The 18896-nt window shown below is 43.6% G+C and overlaps 1 protein-coding gene across 1 annotated transcript in view; it reads left to right on the top strand.

The window, feature by feature from the left end:
- LOC115585861 (uncharacterized) overlaps positions 1–18896 on the top strand; it is an 89137-nt gene that overhangs the window by 62961 nt on the left and 7280 nt on the right. Inside the window, exon 6 of the mRNA XM_030424528.1 lies at positions 8381–8437. Coding sequence (XP_030280388.1) covers positions 8381–8437 — 57 coding nt within the window. The remainder of the gene's footprint in view (positions 1–8380; positions 8438–18896) is intronic.

Raw genomic sequence — 18896 nt, 5'->3', positions numbered from 1 at the left:
GTCTGGTGTTTAACCTGAAAAGCAGATGAATTTGAATATATTGTGTTTGTGACCTCTGGGACTCTGAGGTGTGTTGGCTGCTGGAGGGAGGATCACTTAGTCGAGGCCTGTCCTGAGAAAGCTTCCTCTAATGATGAAACATAGAGGGAGGAGGCCAGAGGAGACACACAGAGACAGACTAAAGATGGTGAGGGGACAAAAAAGACACAACAGAGACAGGAAAACAGTGAGGCTGGAAAAGATAAACAGAGTGTCAGTCAGAAAGAGAACTAGAAAAGTATGAACAGTGAGAAAGCAGAAGGAGAGCAGACTGTGTTGAACAGCGCAGACAGAGCAGCACAGGACACAGTGAGGGACAGTGATGAAGACCTGATGGTGGAGGAAGATACAGCGTTTAAAGTCCCTGTTATGTCAAGAAAACAAGTGAATGACAACAGTGGTTCTCAGGCCAAAGAAGGACCAGTAACCAGGAGCAGCGAGGGTCAGTAGGAGGAGCAGCCAGAGTCTGAGTCTGGTATGGAGGAAGAGGAGGAGGAGGAAGAGGTCTGTGCTGAAGACAGCCAGCCTCAGATTGACTCACAACTGTCTGCTGAAGCACAGCAGCAGGAAATACATTATGAAGTGGAACAGATAAAAAAGTTCCTGCAAACAACAAAAAACATGAAAAAAGTTAAAGTTGAAGATTATTATGCAGACAAAGACTTGTTTTTCTTTCTGCCAGATCACAGATGAGAAGCAGAGGAAATGGAGGTTATTTTGACCAGGAGATTTACAGACTGAGGAAAATAGTCCAGAAACTCAAACAGAACTTTATGATGATGAGGACTCAGAAGCCATGTAAGACAGTCTGTCTGCTGTCTGTGTTATCTTGTGCAAGGGAGTAGGTTTGATTTTGAGATTGGTGGGGACACAAAAGTGCTCCAAGGCAGCACTCCTGAAAGTTGACATTTTTTTACATTAGCAATCATAATTTCATGTCATGCAGATGTTATAGGTTAAAGCATCTAATGAAAGACAAGGAGGCAACTTCGAAGAGTTTTAAAGCCACATGGGTGAAGCATTGCTATTCAGATCATCATCACACTAACATTTGTCACAGTGCTGAATCTCACGACTAACATATCCATCATAAATTTTAACCTCACCTGTGAATTTCCAGCCTCTCTTTCAGCTTCTCCTCCTACATCTCCTCCAGCCTCTCTTCCTTCATATGCTCCAGCCTCTCCTTCTCTACCTCCTCCTGCCTCTCTTCCTCTATCTTCTCTGGCCTCTCCTCTTCCTTCTCCTCCAGCCTCTCTTCCTTCATCTGCTCCAGCCTCTCCTTCTCTACCTCCTCCTGCCTCTCTTCCTCTACCTTCTCTGCCCTCTCCTCCTCCATCTCCTCCAGCCTCTCTGCTGTCTGTCACCTTACAAAAATATGTTGATGCATGACATATGAACAGATACATTAGGGATACAATTATCATAGAGCTTGATGGTACAGTTATGCCTGAGCAAAAAGGCTTTTACTAAATATTAATATTACTTAATATTAATTAATGATATGTTATAATAATAAAATCACATGATCATCTAGAATGTGAGGTTTTATTGTATTTCCACCTCAAAGTTTCTTCATTTGTGTTTTTAAACAGTTGCTCACTTCTACACAAATACATGAAAATAAGAATTAAAAATAAAGTGTATCTCTTTGGCATTAAATATTCTCTTTTATTCAATATCTGTATTGTTGAGCCTCTACCTATACACCCATGAAGTAACTTACACTTAGACTCCTAAAGAAGTCTCTTATATCCAGTTTTCTTTTCTTTGACATCTTTCAAATCCTATACAGCACACACGCATGCAAACAGACACAAACACATATGTAAATGACACCACTGATGTTAAAATCTGTCTAGCTGACCCGGGAAGAACAAATGCCGAACATGTTGACAACCTACATTCGCAGTTGCAGATAACATGCACTGCCTCTCGTCCAGTCTAGACTCTAGTCAAGTCCAACTAGCAGGTTGCATGTAGCTTTTACAAGCAGAAGGAGTGACAGCGGGGACAGCCAATCACATGTAAGTTCGCGAGAAACCGGCAGCTGATCAGGGAGCGATATTTAGGTTAGAGGCAGGGCTTCTAGCAGAGACATTTAACCCTTTGTGTGCCATAATCATTCCTTAAACACTACGGACAGTGGTTGTATTAATAGTGACTACACAGTAGCGGCTTAATATTGGTAGGGACGTGTCATCAATGTGATGTTGGTTCAGGAAAAGCACAGTGACACTTTAAATGAGACTGACTGGAGGAGGGAATGGGATGGGGAGGTTGTTTTAAGTCATTTGAGCAGAACCAGTGGAGGAGTGGTGCTCCTCTTCTCCAAAAACTTTCTGCCAAAGTCTCATCTGGTGAAGGAAGTAATGCAGGGCGGACTGATGGTGGTCAGAGCCAAATATGAGCTTTTTACTAATGTGTTTATAAATGTATACGCTCCCAACACAGGACCTGACAGAGTTCAGTCTCTAAATGAACTCAGTGTGGTTATAAGTTAGTGCGGGCCTGAAGAGTTTCTATTTTTAGGAGGGGATTTAAACATCACAGAGAACGATCAGATGGACAGAAATCACACTGAACCTCATGCTGCTTCAAAACATGCCATGAAACAGCTGGTGGAGGCTCAGAAGTTAACTGATGTATGGAGAGAAAAGCACGACAACACAGACAGTACACTTGGGTCCAACACAGAGAGAATTCTTTTTCTATTGCCAGATTAGACAGACTTTATTGTTTTAAGCATCATTTTAGTATTTTTAGAGGGTGCAGAATACTGCCTGTAGGGTTTACACATCAATCCATGGTGTCTTGTAATGTTTTTATTGCAAATGTAAAACACAAGTCTGCATATTGGCCCTTTAACACTGCTTTGTAACTAGATGTACATTTTAGAGAAACCTTTATATTTTTTTGGAAAGTTTTTAAAACTAGAAAAGAAGATTTTACATCGTTGAAGCAGTGGTGGGATTGTGGGAAGGTGAAGATCAAGCAGCTTTGTCAACAGAACACTTTCAATGTCTCTCGGAACATTACCAAATCTATGAGGGATCTGGCGATTGAAATAGTGGAACTGCAGACTTCTGCAGAGGCCACAGGAAATCGAGGCTGCTTTGAAGCCCTCAAATCCAAAAAGGCTGTGCTGGCAGACCTGCTGGGCTCTAGCACAGGCGGCGCTGGTCCGGTCTCTCTTTCAGACCGCTGCTCAGATGGATGGACAAAGGTTTTTTCAGCCTTGAGAGGAAGAACGGCAGAGCAGGTTCATCTGCGTTCTGTGCTCGACTTCAGTACAGATGCTGACTGAAGCCAGTGGGATCTGGCAGAGAGCTGTGGACTTTTAGTAAGTACACAGAGGATGAGGGGGCCTTTAACTCCTTCTGCAGTTGGCTGCCCAGAGTCCCGGAGGAGACCAACAAGGAGCTGGAGGGTCCTCTGACTGCAGAGGAAGTGTACACGGCACTGCAGAGCATGCAGGGGGGGAAGGCCCTAGGGTGGGAATCGAGAACCGGTTCCGACTCAGAACCGGTTCCAACTGACCAATTCCATCGGAATTGTATGCCTCCAGCGTTATCAATTCTTCTTAACGATTCTCTCATTTCCCTGCCTGCACAAGGAAATTTTGCGTCATGGTACATTTGCGTCACACTCTCTGATGACTCAGACCTTCAACCGCGAGGCAGCATCATGGAGAAGAAGCGATCTATTCTGCCCTGTGTAATCAGTGCAATCAACCTGGATGCGAGAGGACGCTAGCGTAAATATGCCGCTTCTCAATTCGTAGCGAAACTGCTTTTTTTTTTTTGAGATAGAAAGCCAAGTTGTCCCTACAAGCTCTGGGACTGTGCTACTAACTCTGAAGGCTACACACCTGAACAATTGGCTCCATGGACTCACCTTTCTCCCCCGATCAGCTGTTAGCCCCGCCATCAGCTGTTAGCCCCGTCGATCAGCTGTTAGCCTAGAAACGCTAACTTTCAAACCGATGTACTCAATACTTTGTGGGCTGTCCATCGTTGGTCCTCCCTTCACCACAACCTCAGGGTTATTCACCGCCTGGCTCCTTTGTCGCTCTCCTCTGCTGTGCTCTCTCCCAGCTGCAGCGATGTTGGACGGGACCTCCAGACGCAAGTCTGTTTATAAGAACGGTGCTATTCCCTCTGTGCGGACTGACAGGCGCTCCATTTGTTCTTTGTTTTGTTTGTTTCACTTTGTTAAGTGTCCTCGGGTACCCTGAAAGGCGCTATATAAATTAAATATATTATTAATAATGCTGTAATATCGTGTTAGGGCGCCTGAGTTGCTGCTGGTCAAACAAGCTCCACTGGGACCTCCGTTAACGAGGGTAACGTTGACATTAAATATCCTGCATTAGCCACTGTCACCTTGCAACTGCAAGCAGCATGCACAGTTTTTTGCTGTATGTTTGAGTTGAATATGTTCATGTCCACAATCTTGTGCAGACATAATTTTGGGAAAAAATAAAATGGTTGCTTTTGGTGCAGAAGACTGTGTAGAACTCCTTTTTTGTCACTCAATGAACTACTCAGGAATTGATATGAGAATTGATAAGGAATTGAATCGATAGGCAGAATCGACAGTGGCATTGATATTGATAAAAACTTCAATTCCCACCCCTAGAAGGCCCCTGGGATCGATGGGCTTCCACCAGAGTTTTTCAAAGCTTTTTGGAATGAGCTGAGAGAAGATGTTTTAGAAGTCTTCACTGAGAGCTTTAATGACTCATCTCTGCCACAGAGCTGTAGGAGAGCAGTGCTGACTCTGGTACCACAAAAAGGCGACCTTCAGGATATAAAGAACTGGAGGCCAGTCTCTCTGCTCTGCACAGATTATAAACTGCTCTGGCTAATAGACTGAAGAAGGTGATGGACCAAGTCATCCACCGGACCCAAGCCTATTGTGTGCCCGGCAGGTCCATCGCTGACAATGTGTCACTGATTGATTTTTTGGAAGTCTCTGGTTCTTTGGGTTTTGATGCTGGTTTGGTCTCTTTAGACCAGGAAAAGGCATTTGACCGGGTTGAGCACCGTTACCTTTGGAAAGTGTAACAAAGGTTCGGCCTCAGCTCTGGACTTATTGCCAAGATTAAGGTTCTGTACGATGACATTGAGAGTGTACTGAAAATGAATGGTGGTATGTGTAAACCTTTTAAAGTGACCCGGGGTATAAGACAGGGCTGCTCGATGTGTGGTATGCTCTAAGCACTTTCTATTGAACCCACGTTGCACAATATTTGTTCTTTTATTGATGGTCTGTTTTTATCTGATTCTAATACACATGTGAAGTTATCTACATATGCAGATGATATTATTGTTATTGTAAGGACCCAGGTAGATGTGAAGGTTTTAGGAAGCATTGTTGAAAACTTTGGTTAAATATCAGCTGCCAAAGTTAACTGGGCAAAGAGCGAGGCCTTAGCAGTTGGGAGTTGGTCTGCAGGTCTCCTTCAGCTGCAAGGAGGGTTAAGCTGGAGGAGGGGAGGCCTAAAGTACCTGGGAGTCCATCTAGGACAGCGGTCCTCAATAGGCGGCCCCCGGGCCGCATCCGGCCCGCCGGCCTCCTGTTTGTGGCCCCCGAACTATTATTCCTTCACTTTGTGTTTTGGTTGGGTCAGCACGTGTATACCGGGACTTGTCTCCATGCCAACGATACACAACAGACAGAGCGCAACTTTTAACTTTCACTTTCGTTTTCGGAGCACTTCGTGTATTCACATTTTGCTGGTGGTAAGAGATTGAATATGGCGTGTTTCCAAGTAAACTGTTATGACAAAGTGGACAGTGAAAATCGGCAACTCGCAGAAATAGGATCTTCAAAGTTGCATTTATTCTGCCTCCAACCGGGACAATCTCCACGTTTCTGACAGTGCAGCGGTTTTAAATACTTCGTCTTACTTTACCACTTTGCACAGTTTGACAAGTTTTAGCTAACGTTAGCGACCTCATATATATTCATTGTTGCAAAGAGTGTAACGGACGGGGAGTTTCTCCCGGCAAACACCCTTTCACTCACGGTGTCAAAATTTGTATCATCCTTGTTAAAACACCATTTAATCACAGAACAAATGACGTGAAATAACCCACAACCATCTTACATATCATCTTATTCACAAACACATTCACGAACCATAATTACACCAACAACAACAGAATACCCAAGATCCATTGCGCCACAGTCCACAAGTGGCGTTACAATATGCCAGGAGAAGCTGTGATGAAGATTTCCAATTTGAAACGGCATTATGAGACGAAGCATAGGAATTTTGAAGAGACATTTCCTCAAAATTCAGAGATAAGCAAAACACAATTAAATGCACTGAAATCGTCATATCAAGCTGCAAGTAGGATTCTTGTCACATCTATGTCACAATGAAATAAAATAATGCATGACTGAAGTGATGGACACAATGTTTGAAGGCAAACCAAAAGAGGAAATATTCAACTACGTATTTTAATTTATGTTAAAATGGAAATTACATTTTATTTTAGTTCGTATTTTGTTGTTTAGAATGAAAAGGACATTTTGTTTTGAATATTACAGTATTATTGCATGTGGCCTGACCGACCTCAATACATGGACCTCTGAGTCATTCAAAAAAATCTTTGTGGCCCTTTAAGATTTGTATTTGAGTACCCCTGATCTAGGAGATGAACAGCACATAAAGAAGAACTGGGAGGGAGTGGTGGAGAAGGTGGAGGGGAGGTTGGCCAAGTGGAAGTGGCTGTTACCTCACATGTCTTACAGAGGAAGAGTTATTAATAACTTGGGAGCATCAAGTCTCTGGCATAAGTTGTACTGTATGGAACTCCCTTCTGGTCTGTTACAAAAGTGCAGTCTGTCATGATTAATTTTTTTTGGGATAACTTGCACTGAGTTTCCCAGAGTGTACTTTACCTGCCAAAGGAAGAGGGGGGCAGGGGTTAGTGCACCTGGAGAGCAGAGCAGCAGCTTTCAGTTTACAGTTTATTCAACGTTACATCACAGGAAATGATGACGTGGTCTGGAAACCAATAAGGAGCACCATTTTAAGGGGAGTAGCATGTTTGGGTTTGGATGCGTCTTTGTTTTTAATGGACTGTGGTTTTATCCATTTTTGTGACTTGCCTCCATTTTATCAGGGACTGTTTAGAGCCTGGACTCTTTTTAAATGGAATAGACTGGAACCTGCAGCTCCACTGTTTTGGCTCCTGGAAGAGCCTCTGATCCACAGAGAAACCAATGTGGAGGCTGTTTTATAAACTGCCGCTAAACGAGAGTTCAGGTGATCTACAGTGGAGAATTCTGCAGGGGGCGCTGGCTGTTAATAGTTTTGTTTCAAGGATAAATCCTACTGTTTCCATTAATTGTCCTTTCTGTAATGAACCAGAAACTATTTTTTTCACTGTTTCCTGGACTGTAGAAGACTAGAAGTTATGTTTGAAGCAATGTTTTAAAAAAATAAATAAATAAAATCTCTCTGACTGTGTGAAAAGATGTGACTTCCTCTGTCCACCATGTGATGCAAGAGGACACTTACTAATTACATGTTAAGCAGAAGTATTGTATATCAAGAGAAGACAGCACAATGACAGTTTTATGTCAATGACTGTTAGAAATTGCTTACTTCCTGTTGTCAGGTGGAGCAGTGATTATACCTGCTGATTGGCACAGAAGTGTTTTTGGCGTGATCCTGATTAAATATGTGACATTTGGGACGGATTGGACCATTAGCACAGAAGTTATTGGTACTTCCTTTTTCATGTTGAATAATTCCTTGTCACTGATCAATTTAATCACTAAATTTGAGGGGCGTTCTTAGTGTGACTAAATATCGGCATGTAAATGTGCTCAGAACAGGACAATTATCGAACGAAGTTTGGGGCAGATTCAACTTTGTACAGTGGATTTGTAACAATTTCCTGTTTTGTGGCGATGTCAACCTTCGCTGTTCAACAAAAACAATGTTCACAATACAACATCATCAAGGTCTGAAGAAGGAAGAAAATAGAAAATAAACATTTTGCTGAACAAGAATCCAGAAGATGTTGATCATGTTGTTGTTTCCACAGAACAATGACATTACTCTCTCTCTCTCTCTCTCTCTCTCTCTCTCTCTCAGTCAAACAGGTGGCTTTCTCAGCTTCACTGTTGGCTTCAGGCTATGGACATACTGGACCATTTAACACACACACTCCTCTAGTCTTCAGACGCATCATTACTAACATTGGAAATGCCTACAACCCAAACACAGGTACTCAAATTCACACTTTTATGTTATGTTGACATCAACCTGGTTGACAGATGTTGCAGCAGTTGATTCTTTATTTAAAATGTCCCACAGGTTTTTTCATTGCACCAGTGAGAGGAGCCTACCACTTTGAGTTACACATATATGGAGGTGGACATGCTTCACATCCTTCAGCTGCTGCATTGGTCAAGAATGGAGAACATATTTGTATTGCATATGAGCATCAGCCGTCCCATGGTGTAAAATCTTCTAATGGTGTCACGCTGCTTCTAGAGGTTGGAGATGTTGTGTCTGTCAGTCTGTGGATTAACTCATGGGTGTATGAAAGTCAAAATCATCACACCACCTTCAGTGGTCATCTGATATTCACCATGTGAGGAGGAAACAGTCCTTTTTGGGATTGTCACCAACAATCTTTTTGATTAGAAAAGGTTTATGAATTTTTCATTTGCATGTCTTTTCTGTTCCACATCAAAATGCACAGTGATGGACAGCTAGAGAACGTGTGACATCATTTCAAACACTAGATTAGATAAATCAACTAATTTGTGATAAAAATGTGGAAATGTTTGCTTTTTCTTAAGTATCTAAATATGTTGACATACAGAATTATTGTATTTTGTTATGATTATAAAGGCTGGATGACAAAGGTTTGCAGCAACAATCATTTGTATATAATAAACGTATTATTAATGTGTTCTTTTGCATTTGAATAAAAACATAAAGATATCATTGCATTACTGTCTGTGTCTTTTCTTCAACAAGATACATTTCTTTCAGATGAAATATCCTCATATTGTGAGCAGGAGAACAAATAAATGTGTCTTATCAGTTTGGATGTACAGAAGTTAAGATTCACCAAAAGTAATTTATGATTGGACAACTGTTAAACCCACTACTTAGACATAAATAGTACTTTTATGTGGATAGTGAGGAATTACTGGCCTTCGCCCATAGAGTCACTGGATTTGGCCCAGTAACCCCCGCTCCACCTTGAATAAGGTGGTATAAAAGCAGTAACATCACCCGCAACCCGCATGGATAAAGCGGAAGAAAACGAACGAACAAAGTGAGGAATTATATTGTGACTGAAATTGACTGTATTGTTCTCATTTATGAATTTAAAGTGACCAGATTATTCAGCACACACAGTAGTTGTATTTAGATTCACATTCAAATCTTAAACAGCTGTTGTCACAGATGTTGATGGGATTAAAGCTCAATCAACAGTCTGACCAGGTACAGGCTCATTGACCACAAACTGACAATCCAAACAGGAAGACACAAAAAATCATGGCAACCAAATGATTCCACTTGGAAATCAAACTGAAGCTGAGAGAAGAGAACCAACAAATGCTGCTGACCAACAACAGAGATGTACACAAGACATCCATGCTGTGCTGAGAGAGATGAGCGCCTCATTGGCTGAACAGAGGCTGGAGATAAGGCTCTTACAGAGAGAGAAGGAAGGTAGCGTATGACGTTTTTAACAAAGATGAGTCAAAGAAATCTTCTGTCTAACTTTATATAGAGTTTATAGAGTTCTTCTAAACAACCGCAGTGTGGCAGTTTAGCAACAGCAACATAATTTTTGGCGAGATTTTTGAAAATCAGGCCACCATGTCTCGAGTTACACATTTGGTATTTGGTATTTGAATTTCAAAATGCTTCGATAGAACTATTTCAAAACACGGACTAAAGATATCTGGTGAGTTTTATGATGACTGGACTAATGGTTATTGAGTTATGGTCAATTCAGTCAAAAACCGCCCTTTGCAAGGATATTTAGAGTGAAAGCAACCATGTTGTTCGACATTCATAATGGTTAAAAAAAAAAAGTAATCTTAATCCCAAAATGCTGTTACCTAATTTGGTGTTGATTGATTCAAATTTGAAAAAGAAGATATCACTTTACTGTTTTTCAGTCTATGCTAACTAGAGCAAAATCCATCATGGCGGCCCCACATGCTCCTGGAGACGTTTTACATACAGCACTTTGAGCTGGATTTAGTGTCCAATTTCAAGTTAACTGGACTTACTGGCTATTGCCTTTCAAAAATTGCATTAATAATAACACCACCAATTTGGCTCATATTTCTTGAGAAACATTTGCACCTCAATCCACCTTTGATGTTTCAACTCATGGGACTTTGAGTGGCAACACGAGACAAATAATTTTGAACCGGCACAGAAACAATATTTTTGGTTTGAACCCTAATTAGCACTAACATAAAGTACAGCAGAGGTTGGTACAAGCATTACTTAGCATTATACATGAAAAGTTAGTTGTAAAAAAGTGGTAGTTGTAAAGACACTTAGAACGACAAGTGTAAATATTAACGTGATGATAATTGAAATTTTGAGCTGATGATTCACTAGCAAGGACCACACCGTCAACGAGATGCATTTAAGGATTTATTAGTGACAAAGGAAAACGAAGTGTCGAAGATCTTGGTTCTTTTGAGTTCTTCGAGTGCGTTGTGGGGATTCTTGTAGAGAATCCGTCGCCGCTCCCGGGCAGTGACGGACCCCCTCATGGACCTACGAAGGAGAGGAGAGAAAGAAGGAACAGGGAGAGAGAAATGGGGTGGGGGGAGGGCTGCAGAATACGAGAGCGAAGCAGAGGAGAGGGTCAGGTGGTTATTTATAGAAATGCGGAAGTTGGCGCTGTTGAGGTGCGGTCCTGCTCCTGAAACTTCGCCAATTAAGCTTCAATTCACTAGCAAGGACCACACCGTCAACGAGATGCGTTTAAGGATTTATTAGTGACAAAGGAAAACGAAGTGTCGAAGATCTTGGTTCTTTTGAGTTCTTCGAGTGCGTTGTGGGGATTCTTGTAGAGAATCTGCCACCGCTCCCGGGCAGAGATGGACCCCCAAAAACCTCCAATTACTTGAGAAGAGATTGAGCGGATCTGAGATCTTTGAGATCTGAACGGATGTAGTGGTGGTACGTTTGGGAGGACCAGCGGCCCATGAGACATATGAAGTGTTCAGGGAAGCCATTACGGGAGGCTGAAGTGGCAGCTCCGATTCTGAAGGAGTGCCCGGAGTAGTTGTCGGGCAAAATACCAGACGATGAGGGCACGTGGCAAAAGTGATGGTGGAACCAGAATCCAGTAGCCACTTGGCCGGATTCGGAGATGAAGAGAGGATCTGTCATTGTTGTGAGATTATGGAATTGCAAGAAATTTGCGAAGGTTTCAAAGGGATTCAGTGGTGATTGGACCTTGAAGAAGAAGACAGGTGTAGGCGGACCAAATTGATTGGTTTTGGTTTGCTTTAAGTGGAACACCACAGTGTCGTCTGAAAAGCGAGACAAGTCAGAAATGCAAGCATGACGGCTTGAGTCGAAGTGAATGGTTGAGGAGGTGAATTCGGAGCATCTGAGGAAACCAAAAAGGCAAGCAAGAACATGGCTTCCAGGATTTGGGCGACTTGAGGAGCGCTGTACCTGGAACGGATTGTGTGGAGGCAGATTAACAGCAAGTGGGCATTAAGAGGAAGACGGCGAGGGCTTAATGAACTGTTAATGAACAACCGGTTATTGTCTTGGAAAGAAGCTGATACCGCTAAGGTAAGCTTGGTGATATGTGATTTGTCACGATGAATGGGCGTAAGTACCGAAAGAAGTCATGGTGATGAGATCGAATGACGGAAAGGTTGTGTTGTATTGGTCGTGAAAGTAATGGAAGCTTTCCAAGCTGTCCAGTGGAAAGAGAGGGTTGAGGGTGATAGGCTGTTGATGATGGAGCTCTGGGAGTCGCTTATCAGGGGTATAAGCGCAGGATTTACAAGTTGAATGTCGACGCTCGACCGGCGTAGGGAAGGTATCTGCGTGAGGTGCCAAGCTTCTGAACTTCTGGCATTCATTAGCGAGCTTCGGGGGCGATTCTGCCGCAAACCATCTGCCATTGTAGAAACCCCCCAAAACCGGCCTAAGGAGCAGCATCGATGTACAGATGGATGTCGTGCGGGTGAGTCGGTTGGTCGTCGTAAAAGAAAGTGATTCCGTTCCAATTGGTGAGAAGGTTGAGTCACGGACGGATTTCGGCAAGGCTCGAGCTATCCAGGGAGATGGAGGTCAAGAGTGATGGGACGGAAGAAGTGATGGATGGTAGGTTGGAGATAAAGGCTCGCCCTTGGGGGATGATGCGTAAGGCGAAGTTGATGTGGCCCAGAAGGGACAAAAGTTGACGTTTGGTGCGGCGCGGGGCGCAGAAGATGGTTCGGTTGAGCTTTCTGGCCGGGAATGAAGTCTAAAACTTGTTTGTGTCAACAATGATTCCGATAAACTCGAGGGATGTGGAGGGGCCCTCTGTTTTCTCTGCGACGAAGGGACCCCGAGGTCGGAAAAGACTGAAGTCAGGGTAACCAGGCCGGAAGTGGGTGGCGATGAGGTGGGGGGAAATTGTTAGACTGGATCCAGCTGAGGGCTTCAGGTGGGGTGTCGAAGAGTTTAGGCTGCTTTGCAACCAAAGGTGAGCCTAACGGCGAAGTAATATGTACCACGCCAGTGGATGTTGAAGAAACGGCAGACGTCGGGGTGAATAGGGAGGACTTTGAAAGCACTGGTCTGTTCCTGGACCTTCCTTAACTTCCTTAGCGAGCATGCGGTCAACTGAATCTGGCTTGGTTATGGTCGACTGAAGATTTTTGATTTCGAAAGAGATAGATGATAGTGTGGAAGTCCGGGGTGAAAACCTTCTTCAAGTCCTTTATGAGAACTAGCTTTGGCAAGGTAGGTTGTACGGGCATTCGGGTAGGGCCCCGCCGCAGAAGGAGTAAATGTGGAGGATGCGGCACTGGAACACGGTGCATCCGGTACTGTTGAAGCCGTGCAAATCGAACGACCTCCTTGGTGCATGACGGGCCTGCCTTTCTTATCTATGCCGTTGATTACAGGAAAGATGACAGAAGGGGTAGATGACATCTTTTCTGGAGGTATGGGTGCTGGTGGAGCTGCCGACGACAGGCGAGAGAAGGCTGAAGCTCTCGTTTGTTTTTGTTTTGTTTGTTTTTTTTTGTTTTTTTTTTGTGCGGCTCAGTGTGGGTAGCTGTGTATAAAGTGAAATTAGTGGTTGCCTGCTGAGGGGGAAGAACAGGTGCTGGCATCCCGGTGCCGACGACCCCAGCCGACATGAGCTGCTGGTACTGATGGAGCTGGGAGATGGAAGCTCCCTGCATCCCGGCATAGGACGCTGGCACCCGGTGCTAGGAGCCCCAGTTGAAGCGAGGTGCTGTGGTTGCTGGAATTAGGCGGCAGAGGCGCTGGCATCTTAGTGCCAGGAGCCTTGGTTGAAGTGAGGTGCTGTTGTTGATGGAAACAGGAAGCAGAGGGCGCTGGCATCCAGGTGCCAGGAGCCCCGGTTGAAGCAATCTGCTGTGGTTGCTGGAAATAGGCGGCAGAGAGCGCTGGCATCCCGGTGCCAGGAGCCCCGGTTGAAGCGAGCAGCTGTGGTTGCTTGAAACGGGAAGCAGGGGGCGCTGGCATCTCGGTGCCAGGAGCCCCGGTTGAAGCGAGCTGCTGCGGTTGCTGGAAACGGAAGCAGGGGGCGCTGGCATCTCGGTGCCAGGAGCTCCGGTTGAAGCGAGTTGCTGGAAACAGAAAGCAGAAGGCTCTGGCATCTCGGTGCCAGGATCAGAATCAGAATCAGAATCCTTTAATGTCCTACAGACGGGGAAATTTGTTTGTCGCAGCAGCAGAAAATTACGAGAACAGAGCAATAGCAAAATAGACAATAGAATAGACACTGTAATTAAAAAGGGAAAGAAAATAGAATCGAATCGACGTATATACATATTTACATGATGTAGTGCAAGAATGGACAGTAATTTTTAAATACAGACCGGAGCCCCGGTTGAAGCGAGCTGCTGTGGTTGCTGGAAACAGGAAGCAGAGGGCACTGGCATCTCGGTGCCAGGAGCCCCGGTTGAAGCGAGCTGCTGTGGTTGCTGGAAACAGGAGGCAGAGGGCGCTGGCATCTCGGTGCCAGGAGCCCCTGTTGAAGCGAGCTGCTGTGGTTGCTGGAAACAGGAAGCAGAGGGCGCTGGCATCTCGGTGCCAGGAGCCCCGGTTGAAGCGAGCTGCTGTGGTTGCTGGAAACAGGAAGCAGGGGGCGCTGGCATCCCGGTGCCAGGAGCCGAGGCTGGAACAGGTTGGCTGTGGTTGCTGCTGTGGTTGCTGGAAGTAGGCAGTAGGGGGCATTGGCATCCCTGTGCCAGGAGCCCCCACAAAGGTTAGCTGCAGTGATGGCTGGAACTGGATGGCGGTGAGACTGTGGCGTTTGCCCTTGAGGTTGTAGGTTGCTGTGGCTGATGATGATGATCCTGATGGAAGTTGGAGGGTCCTGGAATCGATCTGGGCGCTCCCTCTGGAGTGTTGTGATGATGAGAAGTGGTGGCGGAAACTCTGGAGTTGTTTGATCTGGCAGAGGATCTCTCTCTCTGCTTTTGCTGCTGCTCTTTCTGTTTTCTTTGGGCTGTGTTATTTGATTGTACTGTCCCTTTAACAAGAGCGTCGACGTCACTGCCTGTAGGGGTGTGCGTGATGATGTACCCCAGAAGCGGTCTGGTGTTGACGGAATGAGCGGCCATGAGTTTGTTTTTTTGTTTTTTGTTTTTCTTTTCAAAGATTGGCTGTTGTGATGGCTAGAACTGGATGGCAGTGGGCACATAACGTTGCCCTAGATGTTGTAGGTTGCTGGTGTCGATGATGAAAATCCTGATGGGAATTGGAGGGTCCTGAAATCCATCTGGGCACTCCCTTTGGAGTGGAGTGATGACGAGAGGTGGTAGCAGAAACTCTAGAGTCATTTGATCTGGCTGAGGATCTCTGTCTCCACTTTTGCTGCTGCACTTTCTGTTGTCTATGAGCTTTCTGCTGTCTTTGGGCTGTAGTATTTAATTGTACTGTCCCTTTTAACAGGAGCGTCGACGTCGCGGTGTGTTGGGGTGCGCGTGATGACGTCACCCGGAAGAGAGCTGGTGTTGACGGAAGAAGCTAACATGCGTGTGGAGAAAGTTTGGCTTTATAGTCCATTCGGTGAAACAGAATTCATTAGTCGTTTAAAGTTTTCTGGGGAGTGGCTACTGTCCAATCGGTGACTGTAGAAGATGAAAGCTGGTCGGGGGAACTCACCGGAGCGTGGAGACGTTGCGACCGGCGAGTTGTTCGGCCGGTGTTGGCGGAACGATGGCGAGGCTTCGCTTCTTGGAGGTGAAGGAGTCGGCGAACTGCAGAGACGGTGACTTTCTGTTCCAGAATTTCCTCGTACTCTCTTTGCTACGGAAGGAGGTGGGCTGGGAGACACAGGGGAGTCGTCGGACAAACTATGATAATCTTGGATGTTGAGGAGAGATGAACCAGGCAGGATGCGAACCATGAATGAGACGAAGTTGGTGCTCTTCGGACCCTAGGCGGCTGTTGGGCCACTGGAATTTGGGTCTCGGGTACAGAGGTGACGGGAAAGTAGTCGGCTTCAGATGAATGGTGATCCTGATCTCGTCTGAAAGATCGTCCGACGGGGATAGTGATACAAAGTCCATGATGAGGTGAGTAGAGCCTGATGTTGCTCGTACAAAAGTTTGGATGTGCTCGGGCGAGGCGATGTCGCATGATCTCGTTTCTGGGTGCGAGAGCGCAGAATACGAGAGCGAAGCAGAGGAGAGGGTCAGGTGGTTATTTATAGAAATGCGGAAGTTGGCGCTGTTGAGGTGTGGTCCTGCTCCTGAAACTTCACCAATTAAGCTTCAATGGCTGCAGATGAAATGTCAGAAGATCAGCTAAATTCTTACAATCCATCCTGTGGTGAACTTCAACCCACTGGGGACCAAAATGTCTGTAGAAAATGTCCCAGATAAAAATATTTCAGTCCGGGCCAAAGTGTTTGAATCACTAACAGTGCCATCACATAGAGTCATGCAGTTTATGTGACAACAAAAGTAAATCAACAATTTTTCAAGTTTCTGTAGGAAAATGATGATTCAGTAGATAAAACTAACATACAGGCATTTATTACTTTAATCAAGTGCAAGGAGCCAAACTGAGAGTACACGGGTTGCAGAAGACTGAGATGGACAAACAACTTCAAGGTACTGTGTAGAGATCATTGTAGCCCCGATAATGTATAGTGAGCAATGACAAATGCTATTCTATAGAATTTATAATGAACAATAATATATAATGATAATGTTTTTATCATATATATTGTTTTAAGCACAAACAACTAAACTAAAGGAACTGGAGTTACAGAAGACTGAGGTTGACACGTTGAAGCAACAACTTAAAGGTACAGTGTGGAGAATATTTTGGCTACAATAACAAAAGTGTAATATTGGACCACAAGATCACTCTTAAGTGCTTTATTAACTCCTGCCCCCATTGTAGTATAAATGCCAACTGCCAAAGCAAACCTTGATTAAGAAAATAATGATTAAATACTACTATGCTTTTCTCCAGCACAAATAGCAGAGCTGATCTCCATTAAAGCCAGGACTGATGTCACAGAAAACCAGGTGAAGGCTCTAAACAGAGATGGAAAAGGTAAGACTGAGAACTAAACTAAACCAGAAAATTCTAAAAATCTGAGCAATCTGATCCACAGTAAGTTAAGAGCAATGAGATGTTCCTCAATTCAATTCAATTCAACTCAATTCAATTCAATTCAATTCAATTCATAGGGGCTTCATCGGACATTAACTTAACATAAACATATACACAACATCAAGATTGATTTTCATTTATTTACATTAACATTCATTATAAGTATATCAGTGTGTGTGTGCTGTCAGTCACTCACTGTCCCTCAAGTTGTGGCATGTGATATATATTGGGAAGCCAGATATGCCCTGTCTCCTTCTCCCATGAGTAGGAATTTGACTGAAATGACTGGAATTTTAAAATTATAAAAATTTCTCTTGATTGCACGTATGGCTCTTTGAGCTTTTTCTTTTAGTGCATTCACTGCCATGTTGAAACTCCCTGATGCCGTGATGGTTATACCAAGGTAGGTATAACTCATGCCATGTTCAATGATATGATTATTTATGGTAAACTGGTGTTTGTTCTCGTGACATCTGGGGCATTTGTGAAAGATTATGACATTACTTTTCTTCATATTTATTGCCAGGGCCCAGTTCTGACAGAACTTTTCTACTATGTCCAGCTGTTGCTGTAGTCCTTGTTCAGTAGGAGACAGTAAAACAAGGTCATCAGCATAAAACAGAGACTTCACCTCTCTATCTAGGAGGGCGAGGCCAGGAGCAGCACAGTGATCCAACTCAACAGCAAGTTCATTTGTATACACATTAAATAGAGTAGGACTTAAATTGCAGCCCTGGCGTACACCTATTCTCTGGGTGAAGAATTCCGTTTGTTTGTCTCCAATTTTAACAGCACACATATTTTTCGAATACATTGATTGAACCAGATCATATATTTTGCCTCCTATACCACAGCCCTTCATGCCAAACAGAGTCAAAAGCTTTCTTGAAATCAATGAAATGAGTGAATATCTTACCATTTTTGTTTGGTGTACATGTTTGTTAATTAAAGTGTGAAGGGTATATGGTCGGTGGTGCAGTGTTTTTGGAGGAAGCCAATTTCTCAAGGAAATCTAGTATTCTTTTATTGAGAATACTACAGAATAGTTTACTCAGACAGCTGCTGACATAGATGCCACAGTAGTTATTAGGGTCTCTCTCTCTCTGTGTCTCTCACTGTCCATCTCTCTCTCTCTCTATTCCTCTCTCAATTCAATTCAATTCAAAGTGGCTTTATTGGCAGTTTTAACAACAATATTGCAATATAACAATATCTCTCTCTCTCTCTCTCAGTCAAACAGGTGGCTTTCTCAGCTTCACTGTTGGTGCTGTGTTGGTCAAGAATGGAGAAAATTTTTGTATTGCATATGCGTATCAGCCAACCTATGATGTAAACCCTTCTAATGGTGTCATACTGCTTCTAGAGGTCGGAGATGTTGTGTCTGTCAGTCTGTAGATTATCTCAAGGATGTTTGACAATGAAAATCATCATACCACCTTCAGTGGTCATCTGATTTTCACCATGTGAGCAGGAAACAGTCCTTTTTCTTCAAGCATATGAGTAGCATTGTACACAGTAGCAGTGTATTAGTACTTCTTGAAGAAACATCAACATCATCAAAAACAACAAAAAAAACAATCTTTTTGATAAGAAAAGGTTCATTCATTTTTCATCTGCATGTTTTTTCTGGAATTAAATCAAAATGCACAGTGGTGGACAATGAGAGAAGATTTGTGCTATTTTTTAAACACTAGATTGATGAAGTGAACTAATTTGTCTGAAAATTGTGGAAATGTCTGCTTTTTGTAAATATCTAAGTAAGTTGACATACAGAATTACTGCATCAAAACCTGCAAATCAAAGACTTGGTTAGTGTTTTTATCCTGATTATCAAAGCTGGATGACAAAGCTTTGCACCAATAATTATCTGTACATATTAGATATATTCTTATTGTCTTCTTTTACATTTGAATACAAGCTGAACATATCAGTGCAGTACTGTCTGTGGACCTTTCTTCATCACATTGTAAACTTTAGTCAACTCACCTCGCTAGATCATAGTACC

This window comes from Sparus aurata, chromosome 7 (assembly GCF_900880675.1).
Source record: "Sparus aurata chromosome 7, fSpaAur1.1, whole genome shotgun sequence".
Lineage (NCBI taxonomy): Eukaryota > Metazoa > Chordata > Actinopteri > Spariformes > Sparidae > Sparus > Sparus aurata.
The sequence above is the reverse complement of the archived record's forward strand: the minus strand, read 5'-3'. Positions and strand labels throughout refer to the sequence as shown.